The 18,078-nt window shown below is 46.2% G+C and overlaps 1 protein-coding gene across 1 annotated transcript in view; it reads left to right on the top strand.

The window, feature by feature from the left end:
- LOC146853836 (proto-oncogene Mas-like) overlaps positions 1 to 16,751 on the top strand; it is a 76,043-nt gene extending 59,292 nt beyond the window's left edge. The window contains exon 3 of the mRNA XM_085651837.1: positions 11,907 to 16,751. Coding sequence (XP_085507963.1) covers positions 11,947 to 12,960 — 1,014 coding nt within the window. The 5' untranslated portion in view covers positions 11,907 to 11,946 and the 3' untranslated portion in view covers positions 12,961 to 16,751. The remainder of the gene's footprint in view (positions 1 to 11,906) is intronic.
- The last annotated feature ends 1,327 nt before the right edge of the window (positions 16,752 to 18,078 follow it).

Genomic DNA, 18,078 nt, shown 5'->3' with positions numbered 1-18,078 from the left:
GAAACGTGGGCTCACCATCCGTCGGTGGGTGGCTGAGCGCAACGATCTGTTAGGGACATAGAAAGCAAAACGCTTCCTAATGTACATAGGTCCAAGATCGTACAGAGCTCTGTGTGCCAGAGCAAGAGCTTTAAATTGCACTCTCTGAGCCACAGACAGCCAATGCAACTCGCGTAAATGCTGTTTTACGCTAGATCTTCCAGAGATGTTAAACAGAAGTCTAGACACGGCATTCTGTATGGTCTGTAGTTTTTTTAGTAGGTATCCAGGAATCCCCACATACAGAGCATTGGCATAATCAATGTGGAAGAGAATGAGAGCACGAACGACCATTTCCTTGGCCGGCCTCAGAAGCAAAGGGAAAGAACCTTCTAAGTGACTTGAGGGTGCCAAACAAACTCCAGTGAGTTTCTTAATTTGCTCCGTGAACCGCTGGTCCTCTTCAAACCAGACCCCCCAACTTTTTTGCTGGAGCACCCTCAGAATTAGGTCGGGAGAAGTCTGGAGGCCATAAAGATTCTCTGAAGGCGGGCGGGAACTGACCATATAAAAGGACCTCGGACTTGGCCTCGTTGCATTTCAGTTGTGCATGGGCCAACCACTTAAACACAGCAGAGAGACAATTCTGGGCAATTTCTGTGGACAGGTCGGAGTCCTTCCAAGTAAATAGGAGCTGGGTGTCATCGGCAGTTATTTTTGCACCCATTTCCTCGGCCAGAAAAATCAGAGGAGTCAAATAGATACTAAAGAGCAAAGGGCTCAAAGTAGAGCCCTGCGGGGCTCCAGTAGACATTTTCTTGGCAGTTGATGAAAAGGAGGCATCCAAACCTGCTGGGTACGCTCTTCCAAAAAGGATTTCATCCAGTCCCAGGCGGAGCCAGCAATGACAATATTTGAGAGGCGAGCAAGGAGTAATTGGTGGGGCACCGTATCGAAGGTGGTAGAGAGGTCAAATAAAATCAGGGCCGCTCTGCCACCCGCGTCCAGGCACTCCCTTATTGCCTCAGCCATTTCCACCAGTGCAGTCTAGGTGCTATAAGTTGCCCTAAAACCAGACTGCGCCGGATGGAGAAGACCAGATGTTTCCACATAGGCCTCCAGCTGTAGAAAGACCACCTTCTCACAGACCTATGTCAGTGCCGGTAGAAGAGATATAGGGCGATAGCTAACAAGTTTGGACGGGTCTAAAGAAGGTTTTTTCAAAAGTGGTGTTTCCAGCTCAAAGGAACAACAGCGGTCTGTAAGGATAGATTAATAATCCTATTGACTTCTGTGTCCCAAAACGCTAAACATGTTAAGTGGTTGCTCCAAGCCCTTTGCCTATTGGCCAAGCTATTGTCATTCGCAAGAAGTAATGTTGATGTTCAACCCTTCTGAAAGAGAAATTGTGGGCTAGGAGTGTTAATATTCTCTGTAGTAGAGTAGGGTCTGCTATCCTATATTCACCCCAAATTTTTGCTTTTTGCTTCACTGTTTTTTGACATATTGAGGCTGTGGGCCTGCTAATCAGACCCCCAGCCTGCTGTTCTCTCTAACTAAATTGACACTATGCACCCTAGGTGCATAACCAATTGGAATTGGATCACCCTGTGAGCCCCTGTACCAGTGTACACTAGGTACCCAGGGCATTGGTGTATCTAAGGCCTACCAGGGGCTGAAGCATGTATTGTGCCACCCCTGGCCTGGCCTAACAAATTTGACACAACTGGCTGATCACTCAGCTGGGGTAAGTTGGTGTAACCACCTCTTACTTAGGTGTAGTATACCTATACCTAACCTTAAATGGGACACATGTTAACCTATAAGTCACTCCTATGGCAGGCCTTAACAATCCTGAAGGCAGAGTGCTTGGTTCCATGTGAGATGGTGCTCTGGCATGAGCTGAGCCTGTCTGCAGTGGTCGGAACAACTTCCTTCTACCGTTTCCAGATATCGTCATACCATATACTCTTAAGTGCATTATGAACCTCGCGGTTAAATGCTATCTTTGGTTTGGCTTTATCAAAACATGTCGAGTAAGGTGTCATACGAATTGGAATACTAACCCCTCGCCAATTCTGGCGACGGGGTTAGCATTCCACCCTTCTAGAGGGACACGACATGTACAGTACCTGAAACCCGGGTAAAATCAGAGATAGCCTCAGCTCCACAAAATGGATGCTGCCACCACAGACACAAGTCTGCCCTCCTGCTGCTGGGAGTCCTTCCAGCTTGGGAGACGTGGACAAAGGGTTTCCTGCCAGGGGAGGTGCGTGCACCACCCCAGACAGGATTTTGTGTATTGGTCAGGTAGGAGCTGTGTCCTAAAACTTCAGACATCCTGGAATCAACTTAACTACAAGAAGAAGACGGGAACTTCGACGCTCTGCTGCACAGAGGACAGAAGGAAATCTCCCCTATGGTCAGGGAGTGACCATCTTGCTAACGCAAGCACCAACCAGCTATTCGACGTATGCTTTGCCGCCGCCTCCCGCCGGAGCCCGAGCCCAGAGCCCGACAAGACCTGGACCTTCAGACCTCTCACCGCCCGATCCACAGTCCCTGAAAAGAAGGAACCCGTGGAGGCACCGAGACACGTGGAGCCAGCCATCTTGAAAGACCGACGACAAGCTGCAAGCGCGACAATAGAGGCTCCCTCCAAGTTGTGCTTTGGGTCCTGAGAAGCCAACACCCGAGCAGCATCTGCACCAAAGGTGAGCCCTCCAGCATCTCCACGATCTGCGTGGGGCCCCCCTGCACTTTGCATCTCGACGCGCCTGCCCGGTCCCTGGCCCGTTGGCTAGTGGCCATTTTGGCGACCTAATTTGAAATCAATGATGCTGGTCTGGTTGCTCCAGACTGGCCCCAGCTGCTCTCCAAAAGAGCAGCCCCTCTGACCTTGCTGGTCAGGACCACAAGCTTTCTTTACTTTCCACGACTCCTGCCTTTGCCAAGGCTTGTTTGCTTCTTTCGAGTCGCCGACACCGCCGACAGCGAGAGCCTGCGTGGGACAGCTCGTGACTCGACTCCTGGACGTCGTCGACCTTCGGGGACCACGTGGCTGCGGAGACAAGCTACACCTCATCACCTGTTTGCACCCGACATCGCCTGGTACCTACCTGGTGCCACGCCGGTCACTGGCTAGTGACTGTGAACACTGTCTCCTCTGCTTTCAGGTCTTCTACAACTCCGATCCACCCTTGGATCCAACGCAGCTCTTCTGGACCGACCGCCTGCAGCATCTTTGTCATCAGGCTCCATTGAATCGATAGACGAAACCCGACGCACTTCGAGACCTATGCACCCGCTTCCTGTGGGTGATGTAAAGCTGGCACTCCGGTGCCCAAGTGTAGAGAAACATCTCTAGTGTCTGTGTTTCAAGTCTTAAGTTCGTAGTCCATCCAGAAGACCCTTTCTGCAGTAACTTTTAAACTTTTACGCACCCATTGAAAACCTATGGGAGCCCGCGTGTAACTTTCCTCACTGCACACGCGACCCGTGGACCTCCTGGTCACTAACTAACATTAGCTCCTTGTAGGCCCAGCGATTCTAGAGGCCCTAGGCCTTTTCCCTTTCCTGTTCGTGGTACTTATACCACTATTTTAGTATATGGTTTTGAGTGGCCACCAGGGCCCATCCATATAAAGTGCAACTTCTGTATATTGTAATACTTTCTTGTTTAACGATTTGTGCTCCTGTGCTCATAAAGAGTCTAGGGGATACTTTGAGTAATAAATACATATATATTTTGAATATATATCTGTGTGGTGTCCTTTCATTGGTATAAAGGGGGGTTACATATGGTAAAACAGCCTGCTTAACACGCTTTAACGAGTTTAGCCTCAAAGACTGCTTAGCCTACGCTACCACTAGGGCAGCTAGTCCGAAAAGGTTGACTTACAACCACACCATAAGGGTTGCTTGGCATGGTACAAGGTGGTCACTTTAACTAGTGAACATCATATACCAGGCCAACTTCTAACATTGGTGAGCAGCGGTTGGATTTGTGCTTGCTGTGTTTTACCTCTGTAATCTCTTTGTTACCAATTGAAAGATCATACAGGTACCTTTAGGTACATATAAAACAAGATTAGATATACTTAAGTTCTACTGAACTTAGTTGTTGTAGAGCAAAGGGAGTAGCACACCCTGACTACAACTACTAGATAGGTTTAGTAGGAAAACCCAAGTGTAGGTAGATTGCAACACATCCACCCATACTTAAGAGCAATGGAGGGGCAGAGGGGTCCAAGGTACCCATCTCTGTCGAGAGTGACCCCCAGAGGGCACCAACTCTCTTTGCTACCCTAAATCAAAATGAGCTCAGGCAGTTGGCAAACATCAGGGGCCTTAAACAGCCCAAGAACCCTACTTCTGCTGAGCTCAGAGAACTCTTGCAAGCTGATGAAGATCAGAGAGCTCTCAAGAAAGCCTCCCAGTTAGGCCCCTTAGGGACTGGAACAGGAGGCCCCCCTTCTGAAGATGCTACTGAGGTACCCCTTTCCAATAGTCACCCCTTAGATGAGAATCATACTACAGAGGATGAAAGTGATAAGGGTACTGATACAGAAGGTAGTGGGGATGAAGGGAGAACTAGCCCAGTGCCAAGTGTTATACGTGGCTCAGCTAACTTAAGGCTACTGGGGACTGACAATGGGATCATGCCATTGGATCTCCCTAGTGGACTTAACCAGGGGTTTGGGAGGCAGAGGAATCACTCAGGTGAGTCCAATGCTTCTCATGCCTCTAGAGGCTCTCAAGGTCGCTCCAGAAGGGGGATGACCAGCCCTCAGAGGAGGGAGCATGAGGCCAGAATGAAGGAAGCTCAGCTGAGAATCAGGAGACAGGCGTTAGAAGTAGCTCTGATGGAAGAGAAACTGAGTAAAGCTAGGCAACCTAGAGAGAGTGGGTGTATACCCACTGGTGGCAGCATTGTCCCTAAGGACAAAGATAGGGTCTTTGACAATAGGAACCTGTCCAAGGTTGTGCCCACCTACAAAAGTGGGGATGACATCCACAAATGGATGACTGCTCTTGAGAGAGCCTGCAAAGTGCAGCAGGTTCCTGAAGACCAGTGGGCAGCAATCTTATGGCTCTCCTTTGAAGGAAGAGGCAGAGATAGACTCCTCACTGTTAGGGAGGAGGATGTCAGAAACTACAGAGCCCTGAAGAGTGTCCTAGTTGATGGGTTAGGCTTAACCACTGAACAGTACAGGTTAATGTTCAGAGACACCCAGAAGACACAGACTCAGGACTGGTCTGAATACATTGAGTGTGCCACTAAGGCTTTGGAGGGTTGGTTGCTGGGAAGTAAGGTGTCTGATTATACAGGATTGTTCAATTTGATGATGAGAGGACAGATTTTAAACAACTGTCAGAACCAGCAACTGCATCAACACTTGGTTGACTCAGATCTGACCTCTCCCCAAGAATTGGGAAAGAAGGCAGACAAATGGGTCAGAACCAGGGTTAAGCAAAAGAACCAGAACCAGGGCCAAGGGGGTGATCAGAAGAAAACAGACCAAAAGGGTGGAGATCAGAAGTCTAAAGACCAGAAGTCTTCAACAGGGCCCTAAACTAGTACTAACGAGGGTGGGTCCCAGCATAAAGGGAAGAAGAAAGAAGGTCCAAAGCAACCCTGGTGCAAATCTTGCAAGAATACAACTCACTGGACTAGTGATTGTAAGAAGGGTGGAGCCCCCAACACTGTTGCCCCTAAGGCACCTGCTCCCAGTACTACTGTTAGCAGTGTTGGTCCCCAGACAAAGGGTGTAGTGGGAATCACTATGGGAACTGAAGGAGATTCTGACTTAGACAGAACCCTGACACAGGCAGTCTTGATCTGTGATGGGGACATGGATTTGTCCCTGACTGTGAGCCCAGTAACCTGGGCAAGTACAGACAGACTCCTTTAATAAATGAAAAAGTGGCTCAAGCCTACAGGGACACATGTGCCAGTGTCACTATGGTGACACCAGGTTTTGTGGACCCTGGACAATACATACCAGGTGAGAAGTACCTGGTGACCAATGCCAGCAATGCCACTACTTCACATAGTGTGGCAGTTGTTAACTTCTCATGGGGAGGGGTAACTGGCCTCAAAAGGGTTGTGGTTAGTGCAGACCTCCCAGTAGAATGTTTGTTGGGCAATGACCTAGAGAGTTCTCTATGATCAGAAGTGTAGTACAGGACACATGCAGAGATGTTAGGTATATCACCACATGTCCTTGCTGTGACCAGGTCACAGGCCAAAAAGTGCCTTACTGAACCACAGGTCTTGGATCCTGGAACAATGGACCAAGCACCTACCAAGAAGAAGAACAGGAGGATTAAGGCTGTGCCTTCCCCCCTGCCTCCAAGTGATGATCACCCTTCCCAGGAAGATGATCTAGAGAACCCTGAAGGAACTGTCCCTGAAGAGCTTGAACCTGATCAGGTTGAGTTTCTGGGGACAGGGGGACCTTCCAGGGCTGAGTTGGGGCAGGCTCAGTTAACCTCTCCATCTCTTGAACCCCTCAGACAGCTGGCTGCTGCTGAGGCTGCTGGGAATGCTCAAGGTACCCATAAAGTGTATTGGGATGATGGGCTCCTTTATTCAGAGGCTAGAGACCCAAAACCTGGTGCAACCAGGAGGTTGGTTATACCTCTGCAATTTAGGGGCTTCCTTCTTACCTTGGCCCATGATATTCCTCTAGCAGGACACTTAGGCCAGAACAAGACCTGGGACAGGCTTGTCCCTCACTTTCACTGGCCTCACATGAATGAAGATACCAAGGAGTTTTGTCGCTCCTGTGTAACCTGCCAAGCCAGTGGCAAATCAGGTGGCACAACAAAGGCCCCCCTAATACCACTACCTGTGGTGGGGGTCCCCTTTGAAAGAGTGGGAATAGATATAGTGGGTCCCATGGATCCTCCCACTGCATCTGGGCACAGATTTATACTGGTGGTAGTGGCTCATGCCACCAGGTATCCAGAGGCAATTCCCCTTAGGACCACTACAGCTCCTGTTGTGGCCAGGGCCCTGCTGGGAGTATTCTCCAGAGTGGGGTTTCCTAAGGAGGTGGTTTCTGACAGAGGTACCAACTTCATGTCAGGATACTTGACAGCTATGTGGAAGGAATGTGGTGTCAACTACAAGTTCACCACTCTTTATCACCCACAATGCAATGGGCATGTTGAGAGATTCAACAAGACCCTAAAGGGTATGATCAAAGGATTACCTGAAAAGCTCAGGCGAAGATGGGACATCCTGCTACCCTGCCTTCTGTTTGCTTACATAGAGGTCCCACAAAAATAAATTGGCTACAGCCCCTTTGAATTGTTGTTTGGGCACCCTGTAAGAGGCCCACTATGTTTAGTGAAGGAAGGATGGGAGTTACCTCTCAAAAAGCCTAAACAAGACATAGTGGACTATGTACTTGGTCTCCGCTCCAGGATGGCTGAGTATATGGAGAAGGCATCCAAAAACCTTGAGGCAAGCCAGGCCTTACAGAAAGCTTGGCATGACCAAAAGGCTGTCTTGGTTGAGTTTCAGCCAGGACAGAAGGTATGGGTGTTGGAGCCAGTGGCCCCAGCAGCACTCCAAGACAAATGGTCTGGACCCCATACAATCCTGGAAAAGAAGGGAGAGGTTACCTACTTGGTGGACCTAGGAACTCCCAGGAGTCCCCACAGGGTACTCCATGTTAACAGGTTAAAAGCATATGTTGACAGGGCAGACATAGGCTTGCTCATGGCTACAGATGAGGGACAGGAGGAAGAGAGTGACCCTCTACCAGACCTGTTGTCTCAGAACCCTGAGGATGGTTCAGTTGAAGGAGTGACCCTTGGAGGAAACCTCACTGAGCATCAGCAGATTGAATGTAGACAGGTTCTACAATCATTTCAACACATGTTTTCATTGATACCTAGTCAAACTGACTGGTGTACCCATGTGGTGGACACTGGTGACAGTCTGCCTGTGAAGAACAAACTTTACAGACAACCTGACCACGTCAGGAACTGTATAAAGGCTAAGTTACACAAAATGCTGGAATTGGGTATCATTGAACCCTCAGAGAGCCCCTGGGCTAGCCCAGTGGTTCTGGTCCCCAAACCTCACACCAAAGATGGCAAGAGAGAGATGAGGATCTGTGTGGATTACAGAGGACTCAATGCTGTCACTAGGACAGATGCACATCCTATTCCAAGGGCAGATGAGCTCATAGATAAACTAGCTTCTGCTAAGTTTTTGAGCACATTTGATTTGACAGCTGGCTATTGGAAAATCAGATTAGCTGAGGAGTCTAAGGCCAAAACAGCATTCTCAACCCCAGGTGGGCATTATCAATTTTTGGTGATGCCCTTTGGTCTGAAGAATGCACCTGCCACCTTCCAACGGTTGGTGAATCAAGTCCTTACTGGGTTGGATGACTTTTGTGCAGCATATCTTGATGACATTGCTGTCTTTAGCTCCACCTGGGAGGATCACCTGATCCTCCTGAAGAAGGTACTTGAGGCTCTGCAAAAGGCAGGCCTCACTATCAAGGCTACTAAGTGCCAGATAGGGCAGAGTAAGGTTGTGTATTTGGGCCACCTTGTAGGTGGAGGCCAAGTTCAACCACTGGAGAGTAAGATACAATCCATCAAGGACTGGTCTCCTCCAACCACCCAGACTCAAGTTCGAGCTTTCTTGGGCTTGACTGGGTACTACAGGAAGTTTGTTAAGAACTATGGGTCCATTGTGACTCCTCTTAATGATCTGACATCCAAGAAGATGCCCAAAAAGGTTCAGTGGACAGTAAGCTGTCAAAAGGCATTTGATGACCTGAAGAAGGCCATGTGCTCTGCACCTATCCTGAAAAGTCCTGACTACTCCAAAGAGTTTATTGTCCAAACAGATGCTTCTGAGTTGGGTGTGGGAGCTGTGCTGTCACAACTTAATGTAGATGGTCAAGACCAACCAATTGCTTTTATTAGCAGAAGGTTGACCCCCAGAGAGAAGAATTGGTCAGCTATTGAGAGGGAGGCCTTTGCTGTGGTGTGGGCCCTGAAGAAGCTGAGGCCATACTTGTTTGGCACTCACTTCAAGATTCAGACCGACCATAAGCCCCTCTTGTGGCTAAATCAGATGAAGGGTGAAACCCCAAACTGCTTAGGTGGTCCATTTCCCTACAGGGGATGGACTTTACAGTGGAGCACCGGCCAGGTACAGACCATGGGAATGCAGATGGTCTCTCCAGGTACTTCCACTTAGGACATGAAGACGAGACTGGTCAAGGCTAGTTTAATGTCCCTGCGTTTGGAGGGGGGGGGTTGTGTAGGAGAGTAGGGTCTGCTATCCTATGGTCACCCCAAATTTTTGCTTTTTGCTTCACTGGTTTTTGACATATTGAGGCTGTGGGCCTGCTAATCAGACCCCCAGCCTGCTGTTCTCTCTAACTAAATTGACACTATGCACCCTAGGTGCATAACCAATTGGAATTGGATCACCCTGTGAGCCCCTGTACCAGTGTACACTAGGTACCCAGGGCATTGGTGTATCTAAGGCCTACCAGGGGCTGAAGCATGTATTGGGCCACCCCTGGCCTGGCCTAACAACTTTGACACAAATGGCTGATCACTCAGCTGGGGTAAGTTGGTGTAACCACCTCTTACTTAGGTGTAGTATACCTATACCTAACCTTAAATGGGACACATGTTAACCTATAAGTCACTCCTATGGCAGGCCTTAACAATCCTGAAGGCAGAGTGCTTGGTTCCATGTGAGATGGTGCTCTGGCATGAGCTGAGCCTGTCTGCAGTGGTTGGAACAACTCCCTTCTACCGTTTCCAGATATCGTCATACCATATACTCTTAAGTGCATTATGAACCTCGCGGTTAAATGCTATCTTTGGTTTGGCTTTATCAAAACATGTCGAGTAAGGTGTCATACGAATTGGAATACTAACCCCTCGCCAATTCTGGCGACGGGGTTAGCATTCCACCCTTCTAGAGGGACACGACATGTACAGTACCTGAAACCCGGGTAAAATCAGAGATAGCCTCAGCTCCACAAAATGGATGCTGCCACCACAGACACAAGTCTGCCCTCCTGCTGCTGGGAGTCCTTCCAGCTTGGGAGACATGGACAAAGGGTTTCCTGCCAGGGGAGGTGCGTGCACCACGCCAGACAGGATTTTGTGTATTGGTCAGGTAGGAGCTGTGTCCTAAGACTTCAGACATCCTGGAATCAACTTAACTACAAGAAGAAGACGGGAACTTCGACGCTCTGCTGCACAGAGGACAGAAGGAAATCTCCCCTATGGTCAGGGAGTGACCATCTTGCTAACGCAAGCACCAACCAGCTATTCGACGTCTGCTTTGCCGCCGCCTCCCGCCGGAGCCCGAGCCCAGAGCCCAACAAGACCTGGACCTCCAGACCTCTCACCGCCCGATCCACAGTCCCTGAAAAGAAGGAACCCGTGGAGGCACCGAGACACGTGGAGCCAGCCATCTTGAAAGACCGACGACAAGCTGCAAGCGCGACAACAGAGGCTCCCTCCAAGTTGTGCTTTAGGTCCTGAAAAGCCCAACACCCGAGCAGCATCTGCACCAAAGGTGAGCCCTCCAGCATCTCCACGATCTGCGTGGGGCCCCCCTGCACTTTGCATCTCGACGCGCCTGCCCGGTCCCTGGCCCGTTGGCTAGTGGCCATTTTGGCAACCTAATTTGAAATCAATGATGCTGGTCTGGTTGCTCCAGACTGGCCCCAGCTGCTCTCCAAAAGAGCAGCCCCTCTGACCTTGCTGGTCAGGACCACAAGCTTTCTTTACTTTCCACGACTCCTGCCTTTGCCAAGGCTTGTTTGCTTATTTTGAGTCGCCGACACCGCCGACAGCGAGAGCCTGCGTGGGACAGCTCGTGACTCGACTTCTGGACGTCGTTGACCTTCGGGGACCACGTGGCTGCGGAGACAAGCTACACCTCATCACCTGTTTGCACCCGACATCGCCTGGTACCTACCTGGTGCCACGCCGGTCACTGGCTAGTGACTGTGAACACTGTCCCCTCTGCTTTCAGGTCTTCTACAACTCCGATCCACCCTTGGATCCAACGCAGCTCTTCTGGACCGACCGCCTGCAGCATCTTTGTCATCAGGCTCCATTGAATCGATAGACGAAACCCGACGCACTTCGAGACCTATGCACCCGCTTCCTGTGGGTGAGGTAAAGCTGGCACTCCGGTGCCCAAGTGTAGAGAAACATCTCTAGTGTCTGTGTTTCAAGTCTTAAGTTCGTAGTCCATCCAGAAGACCCTTTCTGCAGTAACTTTTAAACTTTTACGCACCCATTGAAAACCTATGGGAGCCCGCGTGTAACTTTCCTCACTGCACACGCGACCCGTGGACCTCCTGGTCACTAATTAACGTTAGCTCCTTGTAGGCCCAGCGATTCTAGAGGCCCTAGGCCTTTTCCCTTTCCTGTTCGTGGTACTTATACCACTATTTTAGTATATGGTTTTGAGTGGCCACCAGGGCCCATCCATATAAAGTGCAACTTCTGTATATTGTAATACTTTCTTGTTTAACGATTTGTGCTCCTGTGCTCATGAAGAGTCTAGGGGATACTTTGAGTAATAAATACATATATATTTTGAATATATATCTGTGTGGTGTCCTTTCATTGGTATAAAGGGGGGTTACATATGGTAAAACAGCCTGCTTAACACGCTTTAACGAGTTTAGCCTCAAAGACTGCTTAGCCTACGCTACCACTAGGGCAGCTAGTCCGAAAAGGTTGACTTACAACCACACCATAAGAGTTGCTTGGCATGGTACAAGGTGGTCACTTTAACTAGTGAACATCATATACCAGGCCAACTTCTCACATTCTCAATATATAATAAACTGTAGTCACTCAAAATACAATATTGATAAAATAATAGTCTTTTTGCTTCTTGTTTACAGAGCAGAATGTGAATGTGACTGCATCATTGAGTCGGTGACTATGGCAAATCAAACCACAACCAGCTCTTCAGAGCAAGAGTGGTCTGGTGAAGTTCCTGACATGTTTGAAGTTCCTGACATGTTTGACAGGCCTGGCGAGGAGGATCATACGCTTTTACTCACCCTGAGGTGCCTCTCTCTCATCTTTTCGCTGATTGGCCTACTTGGGAATGGAACTGTCCTGTGGAATCTATTCTTCAGAATTCCATCAAACCAGTTTACCGTCTACATTCTTAACCTGGCTCTGGCAGACTTGAGCGATCTCTCCAGTTCATTCATCACCCTGCTCTATGTCTTTGGCTACCCAGCTGGACAGCACTCTTCTGACACAGCTAGGAATGTACTGCTGACCCTGAGGCTCTTCCGTATCCTAGGCTACAACACCAGCCTCTATCTCCTCACGGCTATCAGTTTAGAGCGGTGCTTGTCGGTGTTTAAGCCCATGTGGTACAAATGTCAACGCCCACGGCATCAGTCGGTCATAGTGTGCGTCATCCTCTGGGGACTCTCCTGTTTGATGACTGGACCCGAGTTCTTCTTCTGTGATGAGGAGATGTATGAAACTGAGGATTCTCAGTGCTCTGTGGTGCTAATAACATCATTTAGCTTTAGTTTCCTCATTGTTGCTCCACTCATGGTGATTTCCAACCTGACCCTACTTTGCAAGATAGGCTACAGCTCCCAGCAGCACCAACGTCCAAAGCTGTACATTGTCATTGTCATATCAGTACTGTTCTTCCTTATCTCCACCGTACCCCCACGCATCCTAGAACTCCTCCTTTACTATAAGGTTCTCCCACCAGGGAAATTTTCATTCTTCAGTGCTCAGCACGCCAGCATGTTATGTTCAACCATTAATGGCAGTGTTGACCCTTTCATTTATGTCTTTGTTGGGGGTCTTTGGAAAAAGAGAGGACGGGGTCACATCCATGCAGCACTCCATACAGCCTTCAAGAGTGAGCCATCCATAATTGGGCATGAGGAAACGAACAGCATAAGTACATTGTATGGATGAATAATCTTTCTGTTTCTCACAAGTCATGAAAGCAAACAAATTTACATGGCTGTAACATATGTATTGCCAGTGGCAATACATATGGTCAATAAAACATGTTAATTGAAACTTAATAATAACAAATAGTAAAAAGCTAACTCATATTGGCTCATTCATTAATCGATAATAAATGTCACATTCCATGTTAGCAGCATACATCAATGTCTTATGAGCAAAAGAAATTATAAATTTCCTTTAGCACATTTGTTTTCTGTGGCTTTTGTTTTTTCAAAGGCTTTATTATATCTTACTCACATCTCCTATCTATTGCAAATCATCTCGACAGCCCTCAGCCATGCACAGCTTGATTTAGCCACTGAACATGGGCTAGAACACACCTTGTTCCCACCTTCCATTCATTAAGTCACCCAACACACATACTTCATATTTCGACCATGAGCAGTGGTTGTTGGCTGCAGGACCTGGCCCGTGGCCAGGTTATGTCCTTGACCTTCCATATATCCAGCCCCTCCATATGTGCCCTTTGACTGTTTGAAATATAGGCAAGCCTCAGAGCTCATCCTGTGACTAGGTCCTACACCCAGTCTGCCGTGTTGCCAGACCATATGACACATGGTCATCCTCTGTTTCAGTAGAGGTTGTTCATTGAACATGGCTTGTTCTCAGGAAACTATACACTCAAACAATGTGGTGCACCTCAGGATTTGGCTGCAAGACCTGGCTGAGCCAGGCCCAGATGTGCACCTCATTACAAACATGACATGTATCCTGTCTGCCTTATTACAAGAGAATTAGAATATAACAGAGTACCCGTGTGCTAAATTCTAAATCAGGCACTATAAATCTTTTCTTTTTTTCTGGCAAAAAAACTGTTTCTTTTTAGTGCCTGTGGTTCTAACTTAGGGAATGCAAAACCAAGTATTACAACCCAGTTTTGCATAGAATATTGAACATCAAGCTCCCCTCACAAAGATTTGCTTTGATGAAAGATACTGTGCATTGAGTACAGAGAAATGTAAAAACTGCAGCCTTCATCCTGGAAACTATGAAATGTTCAGCATGCAGTTGTATTTACTATTTGGTGAATGCTTCCACCCACATGTTTCCTACTCAGAAACTTCAGACCGATAGTTGTTATTTAGGAACCACATTTGTATTAATAAAATTAGTACCACAGAAAATTATTATTTCATGCATTTCTGTGGACGAATGGAACATCAGGAAAATAGAAGATGGATGCAGTGGGTGTGCAATCAACTAGATCTAAGGAGGTATCGGTTAGAGGATTTATTCAGGGAGATGTGGAGGGAGGGAGTCAGATTGTAAGACGGGAGAGTGAACAATGCTGACCAGCAGCTAGGTAGAACTTTGTTGACTCAATTTCTCTCCAGTATATATGGGCCGAATTGTAATTTGGCAGATAGAGTAATCTCAGTTGGCCTGGAGGAGGACTTAACTCTGCCCATCAAAATTAGAAGGCGGTCACTTCTAAAGCGTTGCCAGGAAGTGCTGTCACGCTGACAATGCTGTTAAACTGTTTTCTTTTCTATTTTAACTAAGAAAATCCTGAAGTGGGATTTTTTTTTATGAAAAAGAAAATGCTCTTTTTATCATGGGAGTTGTCTCCAATGTTAGGGGAACTTTTAGCACTTTTTACTACTCGTTGCCAACAGGGTCTTTTTCCGGTGGTATTGGGCAGTGAAAACTGATCTCAAATTCCACCCACCTAAATTAGGTGGGCGGAATTAGATGTGTGCCTCTGATGGCCCTTACTCCTTCAGTGGTTGGAGGAGTTTATTCATGGCAGAGACAGATTATTCTCTGCTGTGATTAAACTAAGGTTTGCCCACTTTTAAATATGGCTGATGGACCACTTTCCTGGCAGAATGAATACTCCATCGCAATTGCAACAGAGTAGGCATACCCCCATTATATAAATTAGACCCTTAGTGTGCGACGTATTCCATCAAAAATAACTAATCCTATACCTAAAGTGAAATGACGCATTTGAATGGTTGATAGAATGGGGGTAGATGTGTCTGGTTCAGTTGCTCATTTTGTGACAGATTATTTTGTACATCATCATTATTCAGGTATTTTCCAATAGATCTTTGCATAGTAATATAATGTCTCTGACTACAGGGGCTCTTCATGCTCATTATGTGTAGGTGCCTCCTGTATTATATGTTATATGATCTTGACAGAATAATTATGACAATGACACGTGGTTGAAAGTTCATCTATGATGGTGAACCTCAGCTGTGAGATTTGGGTGTATTTATGGCACAATATCTCATACACCACACTGAACGAACTGAATAAACAAGTTTGGGATTGTGACCTTGGTGTATCACTGTTTATCTCATCTACATGTATCTGTATTTGTCACAAATGTGTATCTCTTTCTCTGAAAAGCAACAAAGACATTTTAACTCACATGCATCCTACTGACTGGATTCTACTTGTCCATTGTGTTTGTTGAAAGCCAAATTGCCATTCAGCATTAATTAGCAAGGATGATTTAGTTAAAAAAATATATATTAATCTTTTTTTTCATTAATGCAGTGTGACCTTATCCGAGAAGCAATAGAAGTTTACTTGAGATTTGGCACCTTCTGAAGCGGCAATTGGAACATAATTTTGTTTTACATAACGTGTGGTGGCTTACCATTGATGGAGCAGGGGAAATACAAAAAGTATTTGTACCCCTTCGAAATTAATGACCTCATAACTAAAAATACTAACTGTTTGAATCCATGTAATAATCAACAAATGCACCTTTAATTAGATATTACACGTGGGAAACTAACTGGCATTGCAAAATTCTAATTTATTTACAAATATGAAATTAAAATTAAGATAGGTTTGTGATTTGTGTAGAAAAAAGATGTAAATTGCATGCATTTCGTTTGAAATAAAATTATATTGTGGCAAAGAATGCAGATGGTAAGTAAAATGGCTTTAAATGTCGCTTATGCTAGGTAACGCCTAACATGGGTCATTAGAGTGGTGGGTGGTAAACAGAAAGGCTTATTTTCTATGCCTAATTTCTGCTAAGTTGTCTTCATATTAGTTTGCCTTCGGGCCTGCTAGGCCTTGCCTGAAAATGGCTGCTACAGAGAGACGTGATTGCGTGCGCCGAATAAAGATGGCCCATGAGCAGAGTGGAAGTTCCAATCACAAGTGTGTGGCCTATGCCGGAGTGAGAGGTGTCAAGGCCAGCCTGACCTGAAACAAGAGTTGTGCCAAGAGTTCAACATGAATGCATGGGAACGGATGGGAGAATCGAACTCCAGGAGATGAACTAATTCATGACTGTCGAATAATGTTGCAAATATATTAACAAGGTTGAAGTACATTTGGACCTTACGAATCATGGGAAATGGCGTATGCATCGATTGTTTGCGAACCGGTTCGAGCAAGGAGGATGATGAGGTGACCATCACCACCCCTCCAATGGACCAATCAGAAGCCCCTAAAGGTTTCAATTTCGGGTATAGCAAGTTAGTGTAAAAGAGCTTGTATTTACAATGAGACCTACAGCTTATTCTACATCGATCTATTCAACACAACACGCTGTCTGTTGAGACGATTTTTCCTTCTGATGCTGAAAAGACTTTGTCAGTTTTGGACTTTGAACGTTGATGGGGAAAAGGAACGAGACCGGCGTGGGATTCTATCTCGGAAGGGATTACGTCCGATGAGATTAGAGGGACAGTCAGTCAGTATTGGGAACCTATCCTGTGATCTTCAGTTCACGTTCGGGTGAACCATTCTCGTCATGGCCCTAAGACCAAGGGTAATGAGTGTTTTCCGTTTCACTTAATCTTTACTTAAATGCTTATGCGATAATGTCTAGAATATTTGTCTAATAAAGCTCTACTTGTTGAATTTTATTCAATGAATCTAGATAAAATTTTATGCTAACTCTAAAACTGAGTCTGTGATTAATAGAATTAAAGTTATGATCAAAATTTGAAAAAAGGTTTTAATTGTGATTGAGCTGGACTTATTCGCCATCAACTTATTACTACTAGTTGGTCCATCGACCAAAATAGCGTAGTACCTTGATGATTAGAACCGAGAATTCCAAAACCAAGTGTATATAATGTGTATAGCTATAAGTTAGGTAAAAATTTAACAAGGTACCCTGTATGTCTTGCAGCTCGTCTACTTATCACTGATCTAGTAAACTGAATGAATGTGTGTTTCGGTGTCACGGGCCTCACCGATGAATAAATGGTGTAAGGGTTTTCTGAGTTGGTGTCATAAGGAAAGGTTTTATAATAGCTGCGCTGCATCATTTTTCTTGGTAGCAGAGTTATGGTTTCTATACATCAGTTTAGGGGATTAGTGAGTATTGAATATAAAATTTTATGATTAACACTCCATGTTGAGTTTGTGTTACGTTATATGTAGTCGGAATTTTGAAGCATCCGGGAAGTAGGAAGTGGATATGTGACAAGAGAAGTCACATGGACTTGTGCATTGTCTGATTTCAATTAGTGATAACACAGGACTGTGTTATGTTAGGGAAATGTATGTATGAATGAGCTAAGTGAAATAGTGACAGGTTTTCTTGTGAAACTCTGGCCTTAATTCTCAGGAGCAGTATAGTCTCCACGTGTGTTTTATCCCCAGAGAAACAGGTTTACTTCTTGCTTGAGAGAAGGGTAAGGTAGAGGGAAGTGCTACGCTTATCGAACTGAACAGTATTCTTGATTGTTTGAATAAACTATCTCTTTTGTTTAGAGAAACAAACAATGGAAATGTGTTTTATGTTGTATTTAACCGAATTTGTCAAATCATTGTGTTATAAAACAGTGCCGATAATTTTAGTAAAGGAGTGGTCAGCAGAAGCAGGAGTAGAGCTGACGTCAACAAGAACCAAGCTGGGATTGGCCAGTCGTGGTCAAATTAAGAGCTTTCTGATTGGTGCGTTAGTGTAAAGACGCGCTGGAATAGGTCTGTGTGAGTGACGTAGAGCTTTCTGATTGGTGCGTTAGTGTGATTTGCGCTGGGATAGGACAAATTAGTCGAACAGATTGAAGAAGAGTTGTGTGAATTTGTTTCGACAAGTAATTGAAAAATATATCTTATTTTGATGAGCGAGAAAGA

The sequence above is a fragment of the Triturus cristatus genome, chromosome 4_1 (genome assembly GCF_964204655.1).
Source record: "Triturus cristatus chromosome 4_1, aTriCri1.1, whole genome shotgun sequence".
In the NCBI taxonomy this organism is placed as follows: domain Eukaryota; kingdom Metazoa; phylum Chordata; class Amphibia; order Caudata; family Salamandridae; genus Triturus; species Triturus cristatus.
The sequence above is the reverse complement of the archived record's forward strand: the minus strand, read 5'-3'. Positions and strand labels throughout refer to the sequence as shown.